We start from the raw sequence: 17,754 nt of genomic DNA, 5'->3' as shown, positions 1-17,754 counted from the left end.
CTTTCTGAGCCAGCTCTGGAAATTCCATGCCCTTCTGTAACAGTGTCGTGGGAGATGTATTCCTTTACTCTTGGTGGCACGGAGGTGGTAGCCCCACAGAGAACTGAGAGGAAGGGCCATTTATTTTGCAAAGTCTCCGGGTTCTGGAGCAGTCTGGGGTTCTGTGGAGGTGGTCCTTATAGGGACAGTCGCCTTCACACGTAAGTCCCAATACTGGTTCCATCAGGGAGTTCTAGTTCATTTTACCCCCTGAACCTTTATTTCCCAGTAAGGAAAATAAGGGGACTAGACCAGACTGGTGGGCATTGAATTCTAAGACTTTTTGTTCAAGTGAAAGCTGGCACAGAAGCCTAATATCCCAAATGATTAGAGTATGAAATAAAGGGTAGGGGAGGTACAATTATCTCATGGTGGGGCCAGATATCCTCTCTCTCAGTTAACCAGACAATCTGGTTAACTCTTTTGGCTACATGAGAATCCACCAAGTGTATTTATTTTCAAGACAGTGTGGCAGCGAAAGCCCAAGGGTGGTTTGGTTTATTATTGAAAAGAATGCCAGGAGTCTTGGAATCCTTTCAGACCTAGGTTGAAAACTTATGGGCAAAGTAGGTGTTCTGCGACACGGAGAGGAATTTGTGGCTGCCTAAGACTGTTCCCGGAATAGCCCACTTGTGTCTCTGCATTTATTTACTTAAGAGAAGGTCTGCTGAGGAAATGGAGTAAATTGTCAAGCTGTATTCAAGGACAGGACCGTAAATTGGTGAAATGCTTGGCAGAATGAACCCTCTTGCAGAACTTTCTTATAATAATGACCTTTTAACTTGATTTATACTTTGTGGGGAAGAAACTCGGTGTTTAGAAGCTTGCCATTCTAGCATTTGCAAAGAGAGCAGGGGACTAATTTAATATCCACGAACTGAAGATTCACTTTAGAGAAGCGTCGGGTCCATTTGTGATGTGTTCGAGTGAGTTTGCTTCGCGATTAGAGGAATAGATTTGTCCCAAATAATTCTCTTATGTGCTCCATCACCAATGCGTATTGAAACACAGCGCCCAGCTGGGGTTTCTGGCTTCTGTTTTGTTCAGCCGGAGTCAGCCAGTGAATGTTTAAAATCCAGGTGGTTGGGCGCCTGGGTGGCTTAGTCGTTAAGCATCTGACTCTTGATTTCGGTTCAGGTTATGATCTCACAGTTTGTGAGTTCAAGCCCTGCATCAGGCTCTGCACCGACAGTGAGGAGCCTGCTTGGGGTCTGTCCACCACCCCCCTTTCCCCTGTTTGCTCTCTCTCTCTTAAAATAAATAAAAATAAACTTTAAAAATAAATAAATAAAATAAATCCAGGTAGTTTTCCCAGATGCTGGGAGACAGTGTCAGCTGCTTGAGAAATTAACACGTGTGTTGATCCCCAATAGAACATGAAAGATCATGGAAGCTGAGTTACTATTAAGTACAATGTATCATGATATGACTTCCCTCCAAAAACATTTGAGGGGCACCTGGGTGGCTCAGTTGGTTAAGCATCCAGCTTCCGTTCAGGTCATGATTTCACAGCTCCGTGAGTTCGAGCCCCGCCTCAGGCTCTGTGCTGACAACTTGGAACCTGGGGCCTGCTTCAGATGTGTCTCCCTCTCTCTCGGTCCCTCCCCTGCTTGTGCGCTCTCTGTCTCTCTCTTTCTCAAAATAAATAAATAAACATTAAAAACAACAACAACAACAACAAAAGCAAAAACATTTTAAACTGTATGGCATCCTGGCTATTTGCAGCAATTAATATTCATAAGACTTTTTTTCATTTATCCTTTTCGAATGGTTTGCTTTGCCGATTTTTTAGTTAAAAGCTTATATTCTCCTACGTTCAAACTTTTCTTTATAGATACATGTTTCTACTTTGAAAACAAAAAGGCAATGGAGAAAAAAATATTAGGTATAAAAATAGTTCACTTGATAGATCATTATTTTAGGGAAGAGGAGAGAGGAACTAACGTTTGTTGAGAGTGCAGTGTGAGCTTCTAGATGGCTGGTGTGCTTCCTCTTTTAGTGCTTGGATAATGGGAGAGATAGGAGGATTATCTTTACCTTCCACACAGAATGTTGCCCCTTACCACACAGTTTGAATTGGCTGAACTGGGTTTGGAACCTGGGCCCATCCGAAGTGGCATTCCATGGTTTTTCCTTGACTCCAGGAAGGGGCCAAACTCTGGAGAACGAGGCATGTTTGTGCTGTCACTTCCTCTCAGGCGAGTAGCCACAGTGTGTTAGCTGGAGTTCCCCTGTCCCCTTTCCTTCAGTCAAGGGACTTTGCAGGTGTCTTGAGGAAGAGAATGCATCAGATGTGCAGGTGCAGTCATTCATTCATTCAGTCTACACACAGAGGAACAGTGTGATGCTGAGCCATATTGGAGCCTGAGGCAAAACGAAAAATCAGTAATACCCATCCTGTCTTTATTTAAAATTTTGATATTTTGCTCATGATGGAATTCTTTCCATTAATTTTGATTTTTCAAAATCATGCATGAAAATACCATTTATGTTCATGCCTGAGGTTTTTTTTTTGGGGGGGGCAACCCCCTGAAATTTTGCACCTGCAGCCAGTGCTCCCTTTTCCCACTCCATCCCAGCCCTGGTACATACTTTTATTTATGTGTCAGGCAACGAGCCACATGTTGCAGATTCAAGGTAAAGATATACAGAAGCTTTCAGACGATTGAGTCAGTCGTACAAATAATCACAACACAGCACGATAATTACAAGACTGTGCACAAAGTGTAATGGGGAAGGAGTAGCCATTGAGTTGGGGTCCCTGGGAAGATGGCTTGAATGAGACTTGAGGGCTGCCTGAGGGTTGGCCAGTGGTCATGTGGATGGAGGAAGGATGGATGGAGAGTGGTAGAAAATGGCAAGGCCCTTTTGTCGTTGCTCTGAGCCTCAGTTTCCCTAACCTGTAACATGGAGAAAATGGCAGTGCCTACTTCATAAGGTCATTATCAGGACTGGAATGATTTCCCTGGGTTAAGTGCCTAGAATATAATTATCCTGGCACATAATATATATTTGATGATGATGATCTTGATGATGATGATGATTTTGATGACCATTATATGCAGGTATTTTAAAATGAAAGTATCTTTGAGCCACAAACACATCCTGAACTTTGCTTTGCAGACATCCACAGCAGTGATGGGAGTCCCAGCAGCAGCCACCAGAACCCCAAGAGCACAGCCAAATGGGCAGCCTCTCTGGAGAATCTGCTTGAAGACCCAGAAGGCGTGAAAAGATTTAGGGTTTGCCTTTTTCATTGTTGACCGGGATTGATGCAACCCACGAAGAAGTTTAGATGTCTGTGGGGGAAACGCAGGATGGTTTTTTTTTTTTGTTGTTTTTTGTTTTTAACACTGAAAATGTTAAACACTGTTTAACACTGAGAATAAGGACTTCTCAGTTGTCATGGCCAAGATGGCTTTCCTGGATGGCCATGGACCAGAACTGAGGGGCATACACAGACTGTTTCTGGTTTTCATCTGGCTGGATGGGAGCGGGTAGGGGTGATGGGGACGAGGTACCGTGCTCGCTGGCAGAATCTACAAAGAATTTCCAGCTCTGTGACACCTGGGAGGGGGTGGTCTGGGTCTCTCTGATGTGAAGGTTTGTTCCCTTGTGCATTGGGGATTCCCAGGACTCATTATTAATAGAGTGAGAGGGGTGGATACCAGCTAGAAAAGTGAGGTTGAACCCAGAGAGGAGGGTGGATGGATGGGAAGTATCAGTCCTGCTGACAAAGAGCTGCTCTGGCTCGCAGAAACCCCAGGTGTCAGAAGAACCGCGTGTGACTTCTGAGAATGCCCGGTATCTGCCTGAGTCCCACCAACTCCTGTCTTTAAGTCATGGGCCAGGTCAGGGCAAGCCCTGATGCTGTCGGTCCCTGTTTTGGTGCCGAGGGAGGGGTGACGGGCTGGCCTACTGCCATTCCCGGACACCAGGCCATTGCGAGCCCTGTCTGGATCTCACGGAGGACGCTTTCCTGCGCACAGCGGGACAACAGGGTGTACTGCTAACTCCCCAGCGTCTGCCAAACGAAAACTCACCTCCAACTTAAAATCGTTTTCGTCGTGGCATTTTCAGACATGCTTAATAGGTTTTCTTTCCTTTTGTTTAAAAAAATGGGGCTGATTTTAGAGGAATGTACTTTGTTTAAACACTGTCTGGAAGGAACTAATATATCTCCCACTTTAATTTACTCTTTGGTAATTTATTGCCAGCTTAGCCTTAGTGAGTAGATTCTTGCTTCATTTTTACTCTTCCTCACAATGTCAAAGTCATTAAGTTCAAATGCGTATGAAATTCTAGCTTTAACATTAAACATGCACTTTGTTTTTCAGGATGGAGTTTTTCGCAGGGTGACTGCACCATAGTCATTTGTTGAATTTTGCCAAACCAAACCAGTCCTTGGAGAGAAACACATTATTTGTTTGCTTGTTTGTTTGTTTGTTGTTAAAGTGGAATACTGCTTGATGTTGTTTCTTCTTTTTATTCACAGGAATTTTTAAAAAAGGAATTCAGTGAAGAAAATGTTTTATTTTGGCTAGCGTGTGAAGATTTTAAGAAAACACAGGATAAGAAGCAGGTATTTCTTCCAGTCTGTAATCACATTCTTGGTAATTTTTTTCTCCTTATAAAGTTCAGCTGCCTTGGGGTGCCTGGGTGGCTCAGTCAGTTAAGCGTTCGACTTTGGCTCAGGTCATGATCTCATGGTTCATGGGTTCAAACCGTGCGTCGGGCTCTGTGCTGATAGTTCAGAGCCTGGAGTCTGCTTCAGGTTCTGTGTCTGCTTCTCTCTCTGCCCCTCCCCTGCTTGCGCTCTGTTTCCCTCTGTCTCTCAAAAATGAATAAACGTTAAAAAAGAATAAAAAAAAAAATAGTTCAGCTGCCTTGCCAATAGGCTTTGAAATTGCCTAAAGAGGGGTGCCTGCCTGGGTGGCTCAGTCGGTTAAGTGTCCAACTTCAGCTCAGGTCATGATCTTAATGGTTCGTGAGTTCCAGCCCCGTGTTGGGCTCTGTGCTGACATCTCAGAGCTCGGAGCCTGGAGTCTGCTTCGGATTCTGCCTCTCTCTCTGCCCCTCCCCAACTCGAGCGCACACATGCGCGCACAACATGCTCTCTCTCTCAAAAATAATAAACATTAAAAAATTGTTTAAAAAGAAAAGAAATTGCCTAAAGAAATCAGATCTATATTGGATTTGGGGAAAGACTGAAGCTTCAGATTAGGTCTTTTGGGTGGATCAAATATTAATAGTTTTAAAAAGTGTGTTAAGTTTTAAATGGAGCAGTTCAGATGGACAAATATTTAAAGCAAAAATGACAATTTATGTCGTTTCAAGTTCATCATCGCACACGATTTTTTTCTTCATGAATAAGTTACGAGGATGCTTCCCCAGAGTTTGACGTGTTGGCATTTTGTACGGATGTAGTAAAAGGATAAGCAGATGTGTGGCAATAAAAGTGCTACTCAAATCAGATAGATTGTCAATTATTCAACGTATCTTTACAAAACATCCTGCCATTGGCAGGGGTCCCACAGAGAAAGTTTCTGACTGTCCTCCTGGGTATATGTGTGCTCTTTGCAGGAGGTCGCCTTTAATTCTGACGTCAGTGGATTTCCTGTCCTTGAAGGTTGAGTGCGAGGGGAGGTGGAGGAGATTACGGGGAAGGAGGCCTGTGGATCGGGTGTGTTTGTGAAGCCTGTGCCTGTGTATGTCTAAGAGGCTCCCAGCTAAATGCCTACAGGGCTGGTGAGGAACATGCATCCGCAAGGCTTTTGGTGTGAGGCTATAGGGAGTAGTGGGGACTGGGGCCACTGTGGGCAGCCAGCATTGCCTCCAGCGGCTGAGGCTGAGTGTAGCTGACTTTGGCAGTGAGCGCTTGGGGGTCTGTGGCTCTCTGGGCTTCCCCATGCTTTGAGTTCTGCCCACCTACGTTTTCACTTGCCCACCCTTGCCCCCAGAACCCTGAGGGGCGGGCCTTTCTTCCTGAGGCCCCTTCTACCTTCTTCAGCCCGGTACTGCCTGGTTTTCCAGAGAAATTGGGCGTTCGGATTCTTATGAAACCACTCGATTCTATAAATGTTGGAACTGATTTTCAAAAGATGGAAAACCTTGCCTGCCAAATGAAACACATCCCTGGGCAGATGCAGCCTGTGGGCTGCCGGTCTTGAGCCTCTGTCTCCAAAAGCCGGACTCCACGAGGCCGGCAGCCGTTATGTGTTTGTAGACAACAACTTGGAAAGTGTTCATCATTGGTTTATTCAAAGCCTTTTCCTGACTCAGACACACTTCTCCCAAGATGGAGCAAAGGGGCCTTCTTTCTGCTGCTTTCCTCTCAGTGGGGGCAAGGACGGATGCTAAGATTTGTTCTCTTTAGCTCACATTTCTTAGGTCAGCCTAGAAAGCCTTCCCAGGCAGGACTCTTGGCATTTGCTTCTTTCAAGCTTCTTCTCCTCCTTGGATGACTTTGTCTGAGCCTCCCGGGTGGTGAATGGCCTCTGGGGAAAAGGGAGCAGATGGCCTGGCCTGCCTTGGAAAGCTAGGATGCCACCCTGGAGACAGAAGCACTCAGTTTCCCTTTGGCCCCATATCCAGGACAGGGCCCAGGTACCACTGTTCATAAATGCTGCACCGTGTAATTGATTTGCCCAGCCTCAGTCTAAAACCCGGGGTGACAGTCAAGCAGGCAAACAGATGATGTTCATTTTTTCTGCCGTATTCTTTGTGTGTTGAGGGTGAGGGGGGCCTACAGATCAGCCAGCCCTCTCCCCTGGCCCCCCTGCCACGTTGTCCTCATCAGGAGGCTGAGATCCCCCTGCAGCTGAGCTGGGACTTGGACCAGCATTCTGAGGTCCCCCAAGCCTATCTCCCTGCACACCGGGCTGGTCTGTCCTTTGGTTCAGCCGAGTTGACCTGATCTTTGTGGAATGCCTGCTCAGGGCCAGGCCTTGTGAAGAGACACCCAGGGACAAGACAGATGAGCTACTTTAGGGAACAGGCATCGATTGGCGAAGCAACTTGTTAAATAAGCCTTGCCAAGTGTGCTGAGCAGAGAAATGGGAAGTGTGGGTTCTGTGGGAACACAGGTGGGGGTCGGTGGGGAAGGTAACACCGAAGTAGACTTTGGGGGTGGGGGTAGTGTTCCTGGAAGAGGGGCCAGCATGTGAGGAGGAAGGCCTGGCGAGAAGGGCGAAGGAAGAATGGGTGGCGGGACAGTGGTGCTTGAGGGGCAGGGTGGTTCTGCTGTGTGTGAGGCTGGGGAGGGAGGGGAGCCCACACCTGGAGAGCCTGGGGCCAAGGTGGACACTGGAAAGCCCCGGTGTCGGGTTGCACATCCACACCCTACGGACAGAGCTTCCAGAATCTGGGAGCCCCTCGCCACACTCCCTCTCCTGGTGCCCAGCCTAAAACCCCTTGGAGGTTTAGTGTCCTTAAGCCTGGAACGTGCCTGGCGATTGGTCTGGGGCAGTGAATGCAGATGGTGTTGGGAAGGAAGGGAGGAAGGAAGGAAGGGAGGGAGGGAGAGAGGAAGCATCGGTGAGGCCCGTGTGGCTCAGTCGTCAGTCTGGGTTATCACACTGAGCCTCATGACTGGCCCCATCCTTCCAGATGTGTGGGCTGTGGTTTGGGAGGTTACACAGAAGTTGCCGAGGCTGCCCAGCTTGGTGCAGACCCAGGTCTCCGGCTGCAGGGCCTGGGTATTCTCTAGTGCGTCTGGCTACAGGGGAAGTAAAACCAGGAGTCAACTCTAAATCCCTAATTTTAAAAAGTGGAGGGTGGGAAGTGGGCCCAAGCGAATTTCACAAGACTTGTCACGTCTGGTCCAGCGGGGAGTCTGTGGCGGGGGCAACTCTACAGTGAGCCAAGGTGGTGGCAGGATGGATGAGAATCTTACTTTGCCTCTGTTATTTTATTTATTTTTTTTAATGCGTATTTATTTTGAGAGAGAGCACAAGTTGGAGTGAGGGGCAGGAGGAGAGAGAAAGAGAGGGAGGGAGAATCCCAAGCAGGCTCCACGTTCAGCCCAATGCGGGGCTTGATCTCATGCCCCTAGGATCGTGGCCTGAGCCGAAATCAAGAATTAGACGTTCAAGTGACTGAGCCGCCCGGGCGCCCCTGCCCCATTATTTTAAATAGGACCCGTGCTGGCTTGTTTTTTCATGCTTTTACTAGGATTATCCAGCTAGAACTCTCCAGAGCAGTTACCAACTTATTTGGCATCTTTATTTCTTTATTTCCTTTCGATACTGTCTTCTCGTCCCTCTATCATGCAGGCTCTGTGGGTCTGAGATGGTTGTCTGTTTTCTCCCCACTGTCTCCAAGTACCCAGAGCAGCCTGGTGCAGTGTGGACTTCTGGTTCTCCCCACTCAGGTCAGCTGGCACCTGAGGACCCACCAGGGATGGGAGCCCACCCCCCTCCCCTCCCCTCACACTGCAGTTACAGCCTTAGGGACGGACATGTATTCTCAGAACTCCAAACAGTGGAACAGTGCTGTGCTCCCGCTGTCTTCCCTGGCCTGTGCTTCGCCTCCTGGCAGGCCCCTTAGATCGGGACGGTCTTGACACTGTGCATGTGTGCCAGGGATGCTGGGCTTTAGGAAGTTGGGAGGGTGACGCCCCACACCGCTGCCCTCCTTGGGGTTCCTGGGGTGGTTGTACCTTTTGGGGTGTTCATACTCAGGCAGCGTTTAAAGCACTTCTCTCCCTTCTCAATGTCTTTATGGCTTGAAATTTTTCTATCAAGTGCCTCTTCCCCATGGATTATCATGAGAGATGGGTCTGTCTTCTAAGACCAAGCAGCACTGGGGCGCCTGGGTGGCTCAGTCGGTTAAGCGTCCGATTTTGGCTCAGGTCATGATCTTGCAGTTCGTGAGTTCGAGCCCCGCGTCGGGCTCTGTGCGGACAGCTCAGAGCCTGGAGCCTGTTTCGGATTCTGTGTCTCCCTCTCTCTCTGACCCTCCCCTGCTCACACTCTGTGTCTTTCTCTCTCTCTCAAAAATAAATGAACATTAAAAAGAAATTAAAAAAAAACAGGCAGCATTTATGAGCTCCAACCAAGTGTTCATTCTTTGGGTATCCCTGAATTCCTTTCTTCCTTCACTCATTCCTTCACTCATTCATTCATCTGGCAGCATGTGCATACTGGGCTTGTTCACTGACAGAGATTGAGATGGATATGGCGGTTTGTACAGATTTGTAAAAGCCATTGCTCCAAGAGCAACTTGCACTGGCAATTAAGTATAATGATACCTTGCATTTTTACAGTGTTTTAGAATTACAGAGTTATGGGGAGAGGGGTCTATGGTATTTATGATTTTTATCGTATATTATTTAACACTAAAATTTGATCCAGGGTTCAGAGTGTTTGAGCTTCTTATTTAAAGTACCAGTGAAGGTTTTTCTAAAAGGCTAAATGCCATATTCTTTATTAAAAAAGAAATTATTGGGGGCGCCTGGGTGGCTCCGTCGTTGGGCGTCCGACTTCGGCTCAGGGCATGATCTCACGGCTCGTGAGTTTGAGCCCCGCATCAGGCTCTGTGCTGACAGCTCAGAGCCTGGAGCCTGCTTCAGATTCTGTATCTCCCTCTCTCTCTGCCCCTCCCCTGTTCATGCTCTGTCTCTCTCTTTCTCTCAAAAATAAATAAACATTAAAAAAATTTAAAAAAAATATTTAAAAATCCAAAAGTGGGGACGCCTGGCTGGCTCGGGCAGTTGAGCATCCGACTCTTGGTTTCAGCTCAGGTCATGGCCTCATGATTCATGGGATCAAGCCCCAAGTTGGGCTCCGAGCTGACAGCACGGAGCCTGCTTGGGATTCTCTTTCTCCCTCTGTCTCTCTCCCCTCCCCGCTCTTGCTTGCTCTCTCTCTCTCTCAAAATAAATAAACAGACTTAAAAAAAAAAACTAAATAAAAATTCAAAAGTGACCCGTGTTCCTTCAGGAGTAAGATGGGCTGATTCCCTTTACCCCACAGCATCCCCCCAGATTTCATTCTCCCTGTGGTTCGGGCTGTGCCTTTCAGCATGAACTTGGCTGGGTCCAGGCTGGTCTGACCGGAGCTCAGCTGCTCCCGGTGTGGTTTAGGTCTGGTGTTGGCCTGCCCTGTGCCCCTGTTCCTTCTGAGCTAACTCAGCACTTTTAGATGCTATCTACCAGCTTCCTCTTGCTATAGCTAAGCTTTCACTTACTCACATCGCTGTTGACTGTATTTTCACGGTTAAGACTATTCTTTCTTGTCTGCTGCCCAGCTGAAGGGCTCAGGTCATGATCTCACGGTTCGTGGGTTTGAGCCCTGCGTGGGGCTCTGTGCTGACAGCTCAGAGCCTAGAGCCTGGAGCCTGCTTCGGGTTCTGTCCCTCCCCTCTCTGCCCCTCCCCTGTTCATGCTCTCGCTCTCTCTCTCTCTCTCTCTCAAAAATAAATAAACGTGAAAAACATCATAGTCTCCAGTAGCCCTCTGAAACACTTCTCAACAGTGTTGCATGGGCTCGGGCCTCTTGGTTTATCTCTGCAGCTGGAGTTCACCCAGGGCCATCCTCTTCTGACCACAGCTCCCACCCAGGCATCCCTGGCTCTTCCTCAGCCGCCACCAGCATCCCCTGGCCCCTCGTCTGCTTTGGGGACCCAGACCCTCCTCCATCCTGAGTCACTCCCTCATGCTGGTGCAGCACGGCCAGCAGTAGCTTCTTGAGACAGGGGACGTGACAGGTGGACATTTATAGATCCGGTTGAGTGAATTTTTTTCTACTTTCCCCATTCACTGATAATGTGATAGAACACAGCATTGAATTCTAGGTTGAAAGTCCCTCAGAACTTCGAAAACACTGTCCCTTTGTCTTCCGTTTTTGTCAGGAATTAGAATTTTATATGTAACCTGTTTGCTTTCTTTTGCTTTTCTCTCCTCAGGAATAGTATAGGTTCTTTTCATCACTGATATTCTTTTTTTTTTTTTTTTTTTTTAAGATTTTATTTTTAAGTAATCTCCACACCCAACGTGGGGCTCAAACTCAGAACCCTGAAATCAAGAGTCACGTGCTCCACCAACTGAGCCAGTCAGGCACTCCCGTCACCAATATTCTAAAACTGTACAGTCAGAGGCTTGGGGGTGGGGTGGGGTTCCTTTACCGTGTGGGTACTTGGTGGAGCCTTTTAATCTGGCAGTGTGCAGTTCTGGGGAATGCTGTGTTATTATGTTTATCGTTACCTTTTGTGACTCCTTTCCCTCCACTTTCTTTGGCCTCTTTCCCAGTGATGGTTCTCCCCCGCCTGGACTGAGCCCTTCATTTTATCTTTTTTCCCCCTCCTATTTTTTTTTTTTTTTTAATCTCTTTGGCTCTTTGTTCCTACTTCTCTTTTGGAGATTTCAACTTCATTTCCACATCCTTCTGTAGAATTTTTTTTCTACTTTTATTTTCTCTAGACTGGGGCCCCGTAGTCTCTTCCTGGTGGCCACAAGCCTGATATGCTTACAAACCATATGTATCTCCAATGCATTGGGTTGGGACGATTTTGCTGGTAGGCCTATGGTAGAATTCCATTTAACTGTTTGGTGTCTCATCTTCGTCCTCTTCATGCCTCTGTTCTGCAGCTTCCCTGAGTCCATATTTTTCTTTCTTCCTTTCTTCCTCCCTCCTTTCCTTCCTTCCTTCCTTCCTTCCTTCCTTCCTTCCTTCCTTCCTTCCCTCCTCCCTTCCTTCCTTCTTTCCAGTAGGTTCCATGCTGGATGTGGAGCCCAGTGGGGGGGCTTGAACACACAACCCTGAGATCAAGACCTGAGCTGATATCAAGAGTCAGACACTCAACTGACTGAGCCACCCAGGCAACCCCCCCCAACCCCCACCCACCCTGAGTCAATTTCTGTAGAGGAGCAAAGTCTAGCCTCCCATGGAGAAGGGACGGGGATAACAGCTCAGGGTTGGGGGCTCAGAGACTCGGGAGTTTAGTGGCTTCTTTTCTGCTGTCCTCCTCATCCCTCCCGTCTGGGTTACCTGATGCCCTGAGTTCCTGCCATTTTCAGACCTTCCTTGCCAGCACTCCCTCCCCACGCCTGCAGGTAAAGATTTGTTCTTGTTGCTTTCTGCAGAGTCATCTGCTGTCCCTCCAACTGCTTTCCATTTCCTGAGCCAGTTCTCGGAAATATTCTCGAATCATCTGCTTGATATTTTCTTCGCCTCATTCTTTGTCTGAAGCTGCTATGACTGAAGGTAGTGGCTCGACCCTTTATTTCTCTCGGGTGGCCTCTCCCGTCGTCTGCATCTCTGGCAGAGCAGCGGGAGTGGAGAACGGGCCAGGTGGATATGTGCATGAGGCAGAGCGAATAGATCTTGGTGACAGGTGTTGGGGACCGTGGGTCCCAGCTTCTGGGAATAGAGACTGCAGGACCCGCTGGCCAGGATGGGCCACTTCATTCCTTGCTGTTAAGCTGGAGGTGTCTGCGGGACATCCAGCCCCACGTTTCTAGAGGTCAGTTGGCTCTATATGGTCAGGAGGTTGAGGGGAGAGGGTGGGCTGAAATCTTGGGAGAGCATGTGGTTAGGAAAGCAGTCTTCCTAGGGCAGAAGTCCGGGAACCCTGGAATTTATGGGGGAACAGAGAGACAGGAGCCTACAAAGGAGACAGATAGAAACACGAAGGTGTTAGAGGATCCCGAGAGGGTGGCCAGTGGCCAGAGAGCGAACCAGAAGAAGGTCTGAGGGGCTTAGGCACCGGTGCCATCAGTGAGCTGCTGGGAGGCCCAGCTGGCAGGTGGGAGGAAGCCAGGCTGAGTGGGCTGAGGAGGGAGGGGCGGCACAGAGAAAATGGAGACACAAAATGCACGCTCTTCCTTGGAGACGTTTCAACCAGAAGTCATGAGTGGGGAAGTCATCGACTCCAGGGGCACGTGGAGTAGAAGGAGGTTTTGTTTTATTTTCCCAATGGAAAAAGTTTCAGCTCACTTAATGGATGAGGACGAGGAGCCAGACCATACGAAGCAACAATCTTCTGAGCTTCGCAGTGCTGCTGCCTTGTCCTTCTTCTGGGTAGATTTCTGGGGCTGACGTTAAAGCGAACTGGCTTCTCCTAACCATGCATTTGTGGGGAGTGGCGTTTGACTGCTGACTTCTGCCCGAGCACTGTTATGGCTGACGCATTGCCAGGCAGGAAGAAGGGCCCCAGACTCTCGGGGTGGCTGGAAGAAGCTCCTGTGAGTATTGACGTGCCCACAGGCAGTCCTCAGGTTGATGCCAGGAGTCATCAGAGGGGCCCAGGTGGGGCAGGGCCAGATGCTGGGCAGGGGTGCTGTCTGCAGGGCAGGTGCTGTGGCGGAGGCCGTAAAGTCTGGAGAAGAGAAGCTGGCCATCACAACCAGAGCCGTAGGCCCGGGCAGCTCCCCAGGGGTGGATGTTCTGTTCCTGTTCCAACAGGAGCTAGGATAGGGTTAACAAAGCTATGGAACATCTACCAGAATAACTCGAGAGACCTGGTTCTTCTTTTTTGTTAAGATTCTCAGCATGGACACCAGGCCTTCCCGTGACTGGCTTGTGGTCTGCAGTCTGAGGGTTTCCCTTTTCAGTCACGCTTCCTATCCTGGCCCAGATAAGCTCTGCTACTGCAGCCGGTCCCCTGTATGTGTTCAGTCGGAGGTGGGGGCAGCCATGGGCCGGGTCAGCCCTGGTCTGGGTGCCTCGGGGACCCCACATCATTCCCAGCCAGACTCAGGAGGGGTGGCTGGGGACCTCAGGGTGGTGCTGAGCCACCCAGAGGCTTGGATACCTGCAGGCCCCCCAACCCGCCTCCTCTCCCAATTCCACCACCTGTCCCGCCCCCCCCCCCCCCCCCCCAAGCCTCAGGCTACTCATGGCACTGCTCCTTTGCAGAAGACCCAGGATAGCCTGGACTCATCTGGAAAATGTGTGTGTGTATATGTGTGAATGTTCAAGGGGGAGGGGAGACCCAAAGAGATTTCTATTTCCAGAGCTCTGCATGGAGTTCACCAGACTAGCTGAAATTTCGTGTACTTTCGCAAAGTATTGTTCAAGCAGGAAGTGGTTTTCCAAGAATGTTCCTCCCTGACAGAATGTGGGGTGGGAGTGAAGCTCACGACTTTGTGGAGTGGGGGGTCTTTGAAAGGCAAGCAACTCCAAAGTGCTGCCCTATCTGGGTCTCTGATCATCTCCAGGCCTGTCCCTCGGAATAGCCATGGTTAACTTAAGCTGCGTCATTGAGTTTGGCATCAATTTATTGTTCACAGTAATAGTTGATCGAGAAATGACACCATGGCCTTGGGCGTTGGCCCCCACATGGGTAGTCTTCCTGCATATACGGTCCAGACTTTCTTTCTGGAGGACAGGATGGTCAGGCCTCGGTCCCATGGCGTCTTCTGTCAACTAGTGCCTGGAACCAAAATAGGTTACAGAACTGCCTTCCCCCTCCTTTCAAGCACCAGGCAGTGAAGCCTTCTGGTGGTTTCTATAAGGCCAAAGGTTTCCAGAGCCTGGGCTTTCTGATCCAAGCTCTGCAGCCTATGTGGGATCCCAGATGGGCTCTCTGGAGAGAATGGCAGTTTTTTAGGCCCCACGAAGCCCCCGTGGCCCCTCCTCCCCCGCCCCCATCATGGCTCCTTGGCTGCATGTCCGAAGCATTTGTTTCCAGCTCTGGGGGATGAAGTACTAGTCAGGCTGTAATGTTCAGAGAACCAAGCCCCATCTTTGCTGCCAGCAAGGTGCCTCCTTTCTTTGGGAGAAAATAGAACCCTCCGGGGATGCCCTGCTGTTTTCAAGACAGAGCACTTACCGTGAGTGTTTTTGTTTGCTCCAGCCACATAGGTTTTCATTGCAATGTGAGTGCCGATGGGTGCCCCTCGTCCAGCTGTGCTCACAAGCCTTTTAAGGGCCTGCATCTACTTAGGACTGATGCTTTCCAGCGGGACTGCTCTCAGTGTGAGCAGCGAGCATTCTCCCCTTTGCTTATGCCCACATCCCAGTACCAAAGAATCCGTGTCCTGGAATGTAACAGACTGTATACCTGGAGGGGGTGATATATCTCACCAGGCGTGGAATTGGGGGGATGCAAGGCTTTGGAGCCAAATAGCCCCCAGTCTCCCTGCAGGCTCCTCAAATAAGCCACATAACCTCCCCTCTGTGTGAATAAGCCACATAACCTCTCCTCTGTGTCCTCATCATGGAAGTGGCTCCAACAGGAAATGACACTCTGCTGGATGCTCAGGGATGTAAAACCCCTAGCATGTGTCTGGGGCATAGTAGGTGCTAGATAACCGATTGGTATCTGTGTGCATGGTTTAACTTGCTTTTAAATTGTGGTAAAATATACACAGCATAAATCTTACCACTTAATCGCTTTTTAGGGCTCTCGTTTTTGCTGTTTTAATCATCTTAAAGTATACCATTCAGCAGCATTAAGTACATTCTCAGTGTGGTAGAGCCGTCACCACCATCCAGTTCCAGAACTTTTTTATCACCCTAAAGAGAAACCTCTTACCCATTTGCAGTCACTTCCCATCTCCCCCTTCCCCCAGCCCTGGACAACCACTCATCTTTCTGTCCCTATGGATTTGCCTGTTCTGGCTATTTAATACACATGGAACCGTGTAGTATATGGCCTTTAGTCACTGGCTTCTTTCACTCGGCATGATGTTTCCAAGGTTATTCCGTGCTGTATCCTGTATCAGAACTTCATTTCTTTTTATGATTGAACAAAATATGAATGATTGAGTCCTTCATTTGGAGACTTCATAGGACGGTCCTGAATGGTGTAGAATTGTCATTCACTCTGAGCCAGGATTCTTTCTGTCTTCATTTCCGAATGGATAGTGTAGCAATTTCCGGACAGGAGGTGTGGGTACAGATGCATGGAAGGAGGGAGGGAAGGGGCTAGGCCAAGCATGAGCCCTCCCAGGTAGAGCTTAGCCCCGAGGCAGCAGCCAGAGCCCCCAGGGGCTACGAAGCTGCTTCTCTTGCAGCAACGGCAACTTCTGGGCCTGGCCACAGTAGAGAACCGGGCTCAGGTGGGAAGGGCTGGGCTCTCAGATAACAGGCTCCCTGTGTCTCCTCCAGATGCAGGAAAAGGCAAAAGAGATCTACATGACCTTTCTGTCCAGTAAGGCCTCATCGCAAGTCAACGTTGAGGGGCAGTCCCGGCTCAATGAGAAGATACTGGAAGAACCACACCCACTGATGTTCCAGAAACTCCAGGACCAGGTAACCTAACTTTCCTACCTGCATCTTGATTTGACATTTATTCCCAGGCTGGAAGAGTTCAGTTAAAACTAAATGTTAGACACCCCAGAAGCTGCCCCCTCCAGCTGGGTAAACTGAGGCACGCTGAAGGGCCATGGTCAGTGAACAAGAGGGGACTAGAATGCCAGGCTCAGAATCTGATCCGTAGGAACCTCCCTCAGGCCTGCTTATTTTTGGTCTACACACAGTTTGAACCAACAGGGTTATCTGTCTTCTCAACCCAGATTAGAAGGGAGGTTGAGCTATCTGAGGAGCCCACACTGAGGAAGCAGCATGTAACTGCTGAAGGTAGGAACAGACAGAAAAATCTAGAAAGCAACACTCAAAGCAGTAGGGGACCTGAGGCTGTTTTTATGCAAATATCTACACATTGCCGCCTATTTCTGGTGGCCCAAGACCATAAGCTAGTTCATAATGAGTTGTAATGAAAAGGTTAATGTTTGGCACGTTATTCCATTTAAAGCAGGAAAAATTGAGTTTAAAAAATGGACCTCTGAGGGCTAAATTAGTTTCCTGGCAAGCTTTTTTTATGAGATACGCCAGTGGTAATAGGAAAAGGGGTGAAAATACACTCCGGAGATTTCTTAGACGGGAATTTGCAGATGTGACTATTCAGAGGGTGCTCTGTTCTTATAAAATGTTATCTGCACACTTGTAGATGATGGAACGCAGACGAACATCCAACTTCTGCTGACCCTAGCCTTACTGAGGGGGCCAAGGCCTTCCTTGGCACACAGCTGGAAATTAGCTTTTAGCTTAATTCAGCAGCCCTCAAAGGTGAGCAAGCCCGTCTGGAGGGCCTGCTAAAACAGACCCTGGGCCTCACCCCCAGAGGTAATCTTCAACTTTCGTGGTTCCCAGGTGGCCTGAGACTTTGCCTTCCTAACAAGGTCTCTGATGCTCCAGGTCCTGGGCCTGCAATCTAAGAACCGTGCAATGCATTGGTTGGCCCTTTTGTGATCGCCTGGAGTGTGCACAAGCCCAGAGCATGTCCCAGCACCCAGGACGTCCCATCTTTCCTCAGCATCAGATTAGGAAACAAGTATACAGGTAGAAAATACAAATATGACAAGTGGTTTGACAATGTTTTCCAACCGACACAGTGGCAGGTGCAAATTCCGCGTGAATCCTGAATCAAATTTTGGCATTGAAGGAATTCCAGTGAGTGTGGTAGCCATGCTGAGGGCTTCCTGGAGGTGGTGGTTTGGAACCAATGGGAAGGATGCCACGGACATGGATTTATGGAGGGAAAGGAAGCAGAGTATATAGTGAAAAGGCAATTTGTGGCTGTAGCTGTCTAAGGATATCTATCCTACCTGGACCTCAGAGTCTTTTAAAGCTCCCTAGGGTACTTTAAAGTACAGCTAAAGGGGCGCCTGGGTGGCTCAGTCGGTTGAGCACCCGACTCTTGCTTTTGGCTCGGGTCATGATCTCACGGTTGATGAGTTCAAGCCTCGAATTGGGCTCCGTGCTTACAGAC

General features: G+C 48.8%; 1 protein-coding gene across 3 annotated transcripts in view; it reads left to right on the top strand.

Moving 5' to 3' along the window:
• RGS10 (regulator of G protein signaling 10) overlaps positions 1 to 17,754 on the top strand; it is a 41,317-nt gene that overhangs the window by 9,520 nt on the left and 14,043 nt on the right. For all 3 annotated transcript variants that reach the window (XM_027063233.2, XM_015065881.3, XM_053207033.1), the window contains exons 2-4: positions 3,163 to 3,281; positions 4,535 to 4,621; positions 16,092 to 16,235. In XM_027063233.2, the coding sequence (XP_026919034.1) occupies positions 3,163 to 3,281; positions 4,535 to 4,621; positions 16,092 to 16,235 (350 nt within the window). The remainder of the gene's footprint in view (positions 1 to 3,162; positions 3,282 to 4,534; positions 4,622 to 16,091; positions 16,236 to 17,754) is intronic.

This window comes from Acinonyx jubatus, chromosome D2, assembly GCF_027475565.1.
Source record: "Acinonyx jubatus isolate Ajub_Pintada_27869175 chromosome D2, VMU_Ajub_asm_v1.0, whole genome shotgun sequence".
NCBI classification, from domain to species: Eukaryota; Metazoa; Chordata; class Mammalia; order Carnivora; family Felidae; genus Acinonyx; species Acinonyx jubatus.
This window is presented reverse-complemented; position numbering and strand designations above follow the sequence as displayed.